This window comes from Salvelinus alpinus, chromosome 28 (genome assembly GCF_045679555.1).
Source record: "Salvelinus alpinus chromosome 28, SLU_Salpinus.1, whole genome shotgun sequence".
Lineage (NCBI taxonomy): Eukaryota > Metazoa > Chordata > Actinopteri > Salmoniformes > Salmonidae > Salvelinus > Salvelinus alpinus.
Window position 1 is genome coordinate 26,967,814 of NC_092113.1, and position 11,208 is coordinate 26,979,021.

General features: G+C 42.3%; 2 protein-coding genes across 2 annotated transcripts in view; one reads left to right on the plus strand and one right to left on the minus strand.

Moving 5' to 3' along the window:
- Positions 1-11,208, plus strand: part of LOC139557566 (uncharacterized) — a 182,432-nt gene that overhangs the window by 135,678 nt on the left and 35,546 nt on the right. The gene's annotated exons all lie outside the window — the stretch shown is intronic.
- On the minus strand, positions 895-4,720 carry LOC139557565 (nuclear envelope integral membrane protein 1-like). The gene is made up of 9 exons (XM_071372552.1): positions 4,588-4,720; positions 3,740-3,861; positions 3,248-3,467; positions 3,080-3,152; positions 2,892-2,985; positions 2,580-2,694; positions 2,206-2,431; positions 1,919-2,095; positions 895-1,639 (listed from the first exon to the last, which is right to left on the minus strand). Exons 1-9 carry the CDS (start codon positions 4,679-4,681, stop codon positions 1,459-1,461), a joined length of 1,302 nt encoding a protein of 433 aa, XP_071228653.1. The 5' UTR covers positions 4,682-4,720; the 3' UTR covers positions 895-1,458.

Here is an 11,208-nt window from a genome sequence, read left to right on the forward strand (position 1 = left end):
TGCAGGCAATCTTTGCAATAGATTGCAACACCGCCCCCTTTGGCCGTTCTATCTTGTCTGAAAATCTTGTAGTTGGGGATGAAAATGTCAGAATTTTTGGTGGTCTTTCTAAGCCAGGATTCAGACACGGCTAAAACATCCGGGTTGGCAGAGTGTGCTAAAGCAGTGAACAAAACAAACTTAGGGAGGAGGCTTCTAATGTTAACATGCATGAAGCCAAGGCTATTACGGTTACAGAAGTCATCAAAAGAGAGCGCCTGGGGAATAGGAGTGGAGCTAGGTACTGCAGGGCCTGGATTCACCTCTACATCACCAGAGGAGGAGTAGGATAAGGGTACGGCTAAAAGCTATGAGAATTGGTCGTCTAGAACTTCTAGAGCAGAGAGTAAAAGGAAGTTTCTGGGGGCGATAAAATAGCTTAAAGGAATAATGTACAGACAAAGGTATGGTAGGATGTGAATACAGTGGAGGTAAACCTAGGTATTGAGTGATGATGAGAGAGATATTGTCTCTAGAAACATCATTGAAACCAGGTGATGTCATCGCATATGTGGGTGGTGGAACTGTGAGGTTGGATATGGTATAGTGGTCAGGGCTAGAGGCTCTACAGTGAAATAAGCCAATAAACACTAACCAGAACAGCAATGGACAAGGCATATTTACATTAAGGAGAGGCATGCTTAATCGAGTGATCAATAAGGGTCCAGTGAGTAGAGGTTGGTTGGGGTCACGGCGATCCAGACAGCTGGCCGGGTAGATGGCTATCGGTAGCAAGATAGCATAGTATGGAAGTCTATTTGTAGATACCTCGTGCGTTTCCGTCGGTAGGTTAGTGGGGTTCCGTGTGGTAGAGGGGATCAATCCAAATTGGCAAAATTCCAATGACTTAGCAAGCTGATTCACAAAAATATTTATTATTTTTTTAGAAAGACTAGCATGAAATGTGCATTGTCTAATTGACTCAATAACCAAAACACATACTGTACCCAAGCTTAGCTTTCTTAATGAACCCAAAAATCTAGTTATTTCTGCTTGTTTATCAAAGTTAGCTGGCTACCTCATTCATCCTGCTTTGTAGTATAGCCCTGTGGTCAAGATTCTCAGCTGAATTTAAAACACTGGGATAAATCCAAACTTTATAAATATGCCCCTAACTCGAGGGAGTTCTCCACATGAATTAGATTTACATTTTCAGTTCAGTACATTCCACTCAGGGTCTGGCTTTAAGTGTCAATTTACAAAACTGGTGGTTGCCATCAGCAATCTACAGTAGGATCTATGCCTCAACTTGGATGCAAGACATTCTCACAGGCATACTAATGGCCAGATTCCACTATCTCCTGGTGATTCATTAACACCTGTCTTCAGGTTGGAGGAGAGCTGTGAGGGTTAAAGGCCAGTCAGCACTATGCTCCATCAACCTTGCTGCTACAGGGAAAAACACCCATCTATGCATCTTCACAAGTCTCTGTCATTCCACCCAAGGTCTCCTCTTTTCAAGCCGTTCACCATATTCTCCTCATCATTGTCCTCATCCGTGTCAAAGAAATCATCCTCAAAGAAGGATCCATATTCCTGTGCATGCACAGAAACCTCATTTGATATCAGGTGAGGTGAGCCCTCCACAAAATCTGCAAACCTGTGGATCAGACAAAGCGTTGTCTTTATTCCAAGCTTCTGTACCACACTGACACACATTTTTAGTTAAAACAATGAATGGGAAAAAGACACAGTTATGTGACTAGTTGACCTAAAAAGACAACCATCACCCCCAGACCAGAAGCTAGCTTTTCGATCCAGCAGTAGCCAATGTACATTTGACTTGTTTAGAGCACAGATAACCAGGGGTTGATACCAGATCATTAAAAGCAGAATGAACATCATTAGTCATTATTTCAATGCAACAACGGTCTGTCACCTTTTTGGGGACTGTAGTCGAGAGACTGTCTTCCAGGTGCTGAAGTCTGGACTGCTGCAGTACTTTCTCAGCTCCTCCAGGGCACGTTGCGTCTCCTCCTCCCCCTGTTTCTGGAACTCTTCTTCAGTCAGCAGCCGACGAGGCTCTGGCTTCCAGCGTAGAGTTGGCTTGACTTTACTGCACAAGAGGATTGTACACTATAACAGCAGCAGACAACATGTCACTTGACACCAATACAGGAATGTACACATGTTACCTTGAGAGTAGTACTACAAACTAACACCTACTTCCACGCAAGAAGGAGCAATGAAACAGGGTACTCCAGGTTCTTAGAGCAGAATGTAGCAATGATGGTGGCCAACGCCACTTGCTGAACCTGGATCCCAGCGTAGATCAGCAGCAGGCCAAAAAACTGCAGCGTCCAGGACAGGATATTGATACTCCTCTCCTCCACAAGAGGGCCATGACGATAGCACACAGCAAAACTGATAAACCCAACCACTGCAGCATAGCCTAGGGGACACAGACAAACAATTCATGTAACTGTTCCTATTACAAACATGGAGCAATGGTTGTGAACTAATAACAGATTTTAAAAGTTTGAGAGGCAATGTAGTTCTCAGAGTTTGTTGTGATTGTGTTTAATACAATCAATATTTACCAAAAGCCACGTGCCAGTGCTCTCTCAGAATCAGCTGCAGGTTCCTGAACACAAGCTGGATGACGTAAACAGAGAAGGACCAGCCACCAACTATCACCACGTAAAATGGGCTTTTCTGAGAAAATAAAAAGATATGGGTTGTGAAATCTAAACATATTTGTATGACTCTCACGCACATTATAGAAATCAGAAAGGTCACCAAAATATTAACTATCTGGGTACTCTGACTTGTTATTGCTTTGTTCAAATCAAACTGTTAGTAGTGGTTGTGATTAGCTATGAGGCTTCGATATAGAAGTGTTGACTTCTTACCTTTGGCAAAAAGCGTGCCATGATGAAGATGAGGATGATGAGGGAGGCAATCATACCTGTGCTCATGCCAGCAGAGTAATAGAATACCTGACTCCTGTTAAATAGCAACAAAAAAACATAGCCGATATTATCTGGACCATGTCATTTAAATAGAGGGGGCAAAATTTGAACATAATCCATTTAGTTACCTGCTGAGCGAGTCTGCAAAGATGAACAGCAGCACTCCAGCCAAGAATGTCACAAATAGGAAAATGTCGAACTCTGTGGGAGTGAAGCACAGACAGCAAAGACAACACAAAATGAATGGGTAATAGACATGTAACTAACAAAGCAACCCCACCTTTCCCTTTACTTACTTCGTGTGGGCTTTACAGTGTATATTGCTGCAGGGTCGATGGGTTTGATCTTGAAGCAGGTCTTTGGGCTGAACAGGCTGATGCTGAGGGTGGTTTCATTGGTCTGCTCATGCATTAGGTACTGCACCAGACCCCAGACACTGAAGTGTTCTAGCTCCTGCAGCTTCTCCTCATCCTCCACAACAGTTACCTTCAGCTGTTTTGAGCTCCATACTCGAACCTATCGGCAATACAACACAAGTATTAGCTACACCCAAAAACATACACACACATTGTATTATATATAATACATACACACACACATATTATATATATACACACACACATATATACATACACACACACATATAGGCTCTCTTTCAAATAAGAGACTGATTTTATCAAAGCCTGAGGTCCGATCTGTTTGTGCCATCATGCCAACCCTTTTGTCACTCCAGCAATGGACTTGACAAGAGCACAAATAGACCTGGGAAGAGGAAATTGTTCTCTTGCCTGGATTCTTGTCCATGTTTCCTTCCAACCTGGGACAATAGGGTTGAGATAGCAGTAGTGATTTGACCCTGTTTTGGCAGACTCTTGGCCATCTTTGATATTGACTATGTTGATCTTACTTCCTGTGAGAATGATAAGATGTTAGGGTCAGCTTCGTGCATTTTCTATCCAGCAAATCAAATTGTATTTGTCAAATGCACAGGATACAACAGGTATAAGCAGTAGAGTGAAATGCTTAACCAGCTAGCAAACTCTACTCAACAATGCAGTAATATTAAATCACAAGTCAGCACGGACTGTATTCACCAGTAAACCTCTGTATGTTTTACACATCTGCTAGCAAGCCAACTAAAGCTGGACATTGGCTTTCAGAGGACTGGACTTAGCTAGTTATCCAGCTAGCAAGTAGTAACTACTACTAGGTTATGTAACGTTAGTGAGCCACCGAAAATAAACCACGAACTATTTGGCTAACGAGGTTAGCTGACTAGCTAGAAAAGCAAGCTGACGTTGTGGAAAGTTAAGGGCGACACCAGCTGCCTGGCTAACTAGTTTCTGGTAATAGCTCAACTTTCAATTAATCTCTTAGAATTAAAATTAATTAGTTAAATGTCTAATCACCTGGCTACTGACAGACTAGCTAACGTTAGCAGGCTGACTAGATAGTTCACCTGGGCCAGCTAACGTTTGCTAGCTCAGTTCATATACGCCTTGTTAATACCTTGGGTTCTCGAGAACAACAATAACTACGCTAGCTGGCCTCATCGTAAACGAAAAGTTCGCCTCTCACATTTCATATTGGCTATCAAATTCCCCGGACAAAATTACCTAGCTAGAAACAACTCTACCTGAGGTTTGTTGCGTACTTAATATACACAAAAGCACAATTATAAAAACTATTTCGGAGAGAGGTCCATTTTTCCATTTCATGAATCCCGCCATGACAGACGACTATATAGAAACCACGTGGTTCTTGTTACAACAACTAACCAATCACATAAGTAAACTGTTCCGATACGTTGAAGATGCGAAAATGGCGTGAATGTTTGAATTTGTAAAAAAAATATACAGTATGGGAAAATAAGACATTATGTGGTATATTTTCTAATTATGATGAGTTTATTTGAAATAATTTAGATAAATAAATCACACGTCTTGTGTCAAATAAATCATTTAAAGAAATCTCGTATGCATCACAATCCAGAAATGACAATATTTCCTGTTATCTTTCTGCCACAGTAACCCCTCACCGTAACGTTAAAATAACTGCGGGAAAGCAGTCCCCGGCAGGCGAGGCAAACAAAGGACAGTGTGTGCCGGTTTCCAATGTCAGTGGATGCGGCGTCTAATAAGCGCGTAGTGGGCGCGGCATGTAGTGGGCGTGGTATATAGTACGCTGTCTGCGGATATGCTGTGTTTACGTTTAGTCACAACTAGGATAGTCGAAAATGTGTCTTGCTAATTGGCTGTAGTTATACACGTACCCCAATAAACCAGTTAGCAAGTCGGACTTGACTGAATATCCTAGTTTCCGAATAGCACCTGAACGCGGCAATATACCCTACTCCAGTAGGTAGCCATCCAGTCTTACTAAAATATTTCAAATGACCAATGAATTACTGTAGACGGCGTTCTGTGCATACCGTAGGCAAAGCAGTCCCCTCTGAGCCATATCACATAAAACTCAGCAAAAAAAGAAACGTCCTCTCACTGTCAACTGCATTTATTTTCAGCAAACTTAACCTGTGTAAATATTTGTATGAACATAACAAGATTCAACAACTGAGACATAAACTGAACAAGTTCCACAGACATGTGACTAACAAAAATGGAATAATGTGTCCCTGAACAAAGGGGGATCAAATCAAAAGTAACAGTCAGTATCTGTTGTGGCCACCAGCTGCATTAAGTACTGCTCATGGACTGCACCAGAGTTGTCAATTCTTGCTGTGAGATGTTACCCCACTCTTCCACCAAGGCACCTGCAAGTTCCCGGACATTTCTGGGGGGAATGGTCCTAGCCCTCACCCTCCGATCCAACAGGTCCCAGAAGTGCTCAATGGGATTGAGATCCGGGCTCTTCGCTGGCCATGACAGAACACTGACATTCCTGTCTTGCAGGAAATCACGCACAGAACGAGCAGTATGGCTGGTGGCATTGTCATGCTGGAGGTTCATGTCAGGATGAGCCTACAGGAAGGGTCCAACATGAGGGAGGAGGATGTATTCCCTGTAACGCATAGCGTGGAGATTGCCTGCAATGACAACAAGCTCAGTCCGATGATGCTGTGACACACAGCCCCAGACCATGACGGACCCTCCACCTCCAAATCGATCCCGCTCCAGAGTACAGGCCTCGGTGTAACGCTCATTCCTTCGACAATAAACGTGAATCCGTCCATCACCCCTGGTGAGAGAAAACCGTGACTCGTCAGTGAAGAGCACTTTTTGCAGGTCCTGTCTGGTCTAGCGACGGTGGGTTTATGCCCATAGGCGAAGTTGTTGCCGGTGATGTCTGGTGAGGACCTGCCTTACAACAGGCCTACAAGCCCTCAGTCCAGCCTCTCTCAGCCTATTGCGGACAGTCTGAGCACTGATGGAGGGATTGTGCATTCCTGGTGTAACTCGGGCAGTTGTTGTTGCCATCCTGTACCTGTCCCACAGGTGTGATGTTCGGATATACCAATCCTGTGCAGGTGTTTTTACACATGGTCTGCCACTACGAGGACGATCAGCTGTCCGTCCTGTCTCCCTGTAGCTCTGTCTTAGGCGTCTCAAAGTACGGACATTGCAACATTGCAGCCCTCATGCCTCCTTGCAGCATGCCTAAGGCATGTTCACGTAGATGAGCAGGGACCCTGCGCATATTTCTTTTGGTGTTTTTCAAAGTCAGTAGAAAGGCCTCTTTAGTGTCCTAAGTTTTCATCACTGTGACCTTAATTGCCTACCGTCTGTAAGCTGTTAGTGTCTTAACGACCGTTCCACAGGTGCTCGTTCATTAATTGTTTATGGTTAATTGAACAAGCATGGGAAACAGTGTTTAAACCGTTTACAGTGAAGATCTGTGAAGTTATTTGGATTTTTACGAATTATCTTTGAAAGACAGGGTCCTGAAAAAGGGGCGTTTCTTTTTTTTGCTGAGTTTACCACATCCCCGTTTGATGTTGTAAATTATCACATCACATAACATAAAGGCCTTTATTCACAGGCACTTTATTTTCTGCAACTGTGCTGACCAGTTGGTCCCTCAACTCAGATGGTAACTACCACGGATTAGTCCTTTAATGTAGGCCTAAGTGGTCGTCAATGAAAGACCATAGAGCTCGCTAGAGCTTGCTCGTCCTAAAACCTGAAAATGAGTTACCTCTGGTTCATTCAACCATCCCTATAGGGAAAATTAATGGGGAAAGAATAGGGTTTTGGGATGAACGCCGAAAATAAGTCCAAACCAGGCTTAGGAGATCTCCTCTGTTTTGTTCTATTAGATAATATCAGTCAGTTAACATGAACTTTATGAATGATGAAGCGTTTATGTGCTTTTTCAAAATTACATAAATGCTTAAAAATTCACAAAAATGTACTTTAGCTGACGGCAATTATCTCATAGAACAAAACGTATAAGATCTCCTAAACCTGTTACTGCAGACCTTATTTTTGGCGTTGATCCAAAAACCCTACAAAAACGTCATTCATTTCTCCATAGGCTTTGTCCAACGAACCATGGCGGAGATAGTGCCTACAAAAAGATGCCTTTAGGCTAGCGGTTAACTGCTTCCCTGGGCACGGATGATGTTGATTAAGGCAGCGCCCCGCACCTCTCTGATTCAGAGGGGTTTGGTCAAATGCGGAAGACTGAATGCAGTTGTGCAACTAACTAGGTATTCCCTTTTAGGATTTATACATTTAGTATATGTACACTGATTCTTGAAGAATATAGCTTATCAATGTCTCATGAGCTTAGTTCAACTGTTTATTTAAAAAAAATGTAAACAAACACCTCAAAACATGGATAAAACTATAATTTTGATATCATGGATAGTCAATCCTTGCATCCATAGCTACGTCTATGAATTTGGAAGTGATTGCATTTCTCCAGCCCCATACCTCAGTTTTTTACCAAAGGAGGGGTGGGGAGGCTGCTTTGTTATTGTTTCTACTGCTGATTGCCGCTTTAAGTACATTGCTGTGATTGTTTTTAACTAAAATTGTCAAAAATAAACAAAAATAGCTTCTTAGCAAAGAGCAGTCTTTCAAGCAAGAATTTTGCTAGAACTGTTTGGGCGTGGTCTGAGTTGGGAGGGGAAAACTGAAAATGAGCTGTTATTGGCAGAGTGGTTTGGAACACTCTTTCTTATTGGTCTATTAACTAAGAGTGTGTTTGTAAATTCACTCTGGCTATCTACTCGATTTCAGAGCACTCTCGTCTGAGTGTGCCAGAGCGCAGAATAACTGAGGAATTTAAGAATGCGCAACACCAGTTGAATATGACCGGTGTCAGTCAACGTAGGCAAAAAAGTTAAAATTGTTGGCTGCAGCACAGTTACAGTCACCAAGCTCTAGATAACAGGAAAACAACCTAACCGGCTCTGCTAGGGCGAGTAAAAACGTCAGAGTGAGTTGTTCTCTCATTTGTGTCTGGAAGTAGCTAGTAAGCTAGCCAACTTTATCCAGTTAGCTTGGGTGCTTGACTGCCGTTGTGAGGTCAGAATGCTCAGATCAGCCAGTGCGAATAATCCTAGAGCGAAACGTTCTGAATTTAGGGACTGACAATCTGACAGTGCTCTGAATTTACAACGGCCAGAGTGCACTCAGCGCGCACTCAGGCACTCCAGAGTGAGTTTACGATCACACCCTAATTCACTGCATGGTGATGTCACCATGGAAGGCCAAAACTCCCTCCCACCAAAACAGGCTGAAATTTCAGGCAGTCTTTTTAAACAGCTCTTACACTAAAAGGGCACTATCATAATTTTCACAATTTTACAGCATTATTCCAACCTCATAGTGTGAAAATATATATCAAACACAGGGAAATCACGTTTTTGACTGCACTGGGCCTGTAAGGACCAATGGAATGGTCTAAAATTTACAAACTCTTCCCAAACAGGGCACCAGGCCATGCAAAACAAACTCACCCAGTGACTTTAGTCACCTCCTCTGATGTCATCCACTATGTCACAGGGAAAAGCATTGTCTGTAGCCCTTATCAGAATTTGGTCTTTTCAAAATAGAATCTGTATAGTGAACATGGACTATATTTTATTTTATTTAACCTTTATTTAACAAGGCAAGTCAGTTAAGAACAAATTATTTTTTACAATGACGGCCTACCAAAAGGTAAAAGGCCTCCTGCGGGGACGGGGGCTGGCATTAAAAAATATATATATATATATATATAAAAATATAGGACAAAACACACATCACATCACGACGAGACAACACAACATTACATAAAGAAAGACCTAAGACAACAACATAGCAAGGCAGTAACACATGACAACACAGCATGGTAGCAACACAACATGACAACAACATGGTAGCAGCACAACATGGTAGCAGCACAAAACATGGTACAAACATTATTGGGCACAGACAACAGCACAAAGGGAAAGAAGGTAGAGACAACAATACATCACGCAAAGCAGCCACAACTGTCAGTAAGAGTGTCCATGATTGAGTCTTTGAATGAAAAGATAAAGAGATAAAACTGTCCAGTTTGAGTGTTTGTTGCAGCTCGTTCCAGTCGCTAGCTGCAGCGAACTGAAAAGACGAGCGACCCAGGGACGTGTGTGCTTTGGGGACCTTTAACAGAATGTGACTGGCAGACCAGGTGTTGTATGTGGAGGATGAGGGCTGCAGTAGATATCTCAGATAGGGGGGAGTGAGGCCTAAGAGGGTTTTATAAATAAGCATCAACAGTGGGTCTTGCGATAGGTATACAGAGATGACCAGTTTACAGAGGAGTATAGAGTGCAGTGATGTGTCCTATAAGGAGCATTGGTGGCAAATCTGATGACCGAATGGTAAAGAACATCTCGTCGCTCGAGAGCTCCCTTACCTGCCGATCTATAAATTATGTCTCTGTAATCTAGCGTGGGTAGGATGGTCATCTGAATCAGGGTTAGTTTGGCAGCTGGGGTGAAAGAGGAGCGATTACGATAGAGGAAACCAAGTCTAGATTTAACTTTAGCCTGTAGCTTTGATATGTGCTGAGAGAAGGACAGTGTACCATCTAGCCATACTCCCAAGTATTTGTATGAGGTGACTACCTTAATCTCTAAACCCTCAGAGGTAGTAATCACACCTGTGGGGAGAGGGGCATTCTTCTTACCAAACCACATGACCTTTGTTTTGGAGGTGTTCAGAACAAGGTCAAGGGTAGCTTGTTGGACACCAAGAAAGCTTTGTTGTAAAGCATTTAACACAAAATCTGGGGAGGGGCCAGCTGAGTATAAGACTATCATCTGCATATAAATGGATGAGAGAGCTTCCTACTGCCTATAGGAAGTCCCATTGCTTTAGGACTTGGTCAGGTGGTTTAAGCATGTCCCAGTTTAGGTCACCTAGCAGTACAAATTCAGACTTAGTGTAAGGGGCCAGGAGAGCTTAGGGCAGGTAGGGTACAGGCTGGTGCTGATGGAGGACGATAGCACCCAGCAACAGTCAAAGAGCTATTTGAAAGTTTAATATTTAAAACCAGCAAATCAAATTGTTTGGGGACAGACTTGGTGGAGATAATCGAGCACTGAAGGTGATCCTTGGTAAAGATTGCCACTCCCCCACCTTTGGAAGATATGTCTTGCTGAAAAAGGTTATAACCAGAAAAGGTTAACATCAGTATTCAAAACACTCTTCCTTACCCACGTCGCAGTAATGATCATATATCATATATGCATAGTCACTTTAACTATACATTAATGTACATACTACCTCAATTGGGCCGACCAACAAGTTCTCCCGCACATTGGCTAACCTGTCTTTTTACTGTTGTTTTATTTCTTTACTTATCTATTGTTCACCTAACATATTTTTTGCACTATTGGTTAGAGCCTCTAAGTAAGCATTTCACTGTAAGGTCTACACCTGTTGTATTCGGCGCACGTGACAAATAAACTTTGATTTGATTTGATTTACTTTATCAAATATAAAACATAATATTATTATAGTGACATAGGCTAATGGTTTTATTGTGGGGGGGATATTTTTAGCCTGGGATTCTCATCAGGCAAGGGTAGGCTTACTTTAAACTTAAATATCTAGGTCTATTAAATAACGTTATATCATTTTTTTTAAATAGATAAGACAAACTTTTAAACAAAACAGCAATTACAAAACAAATTAATTCCCTATGAACCAACAAGTTTCAAGTTTTAATGTCACATGCACAAGAACAGTGAAATGTCTACACCTGTTGTATTCGGCGCGCGTGACGAATAAACTTTGATTTGATTTGAGTTGACCAACACATC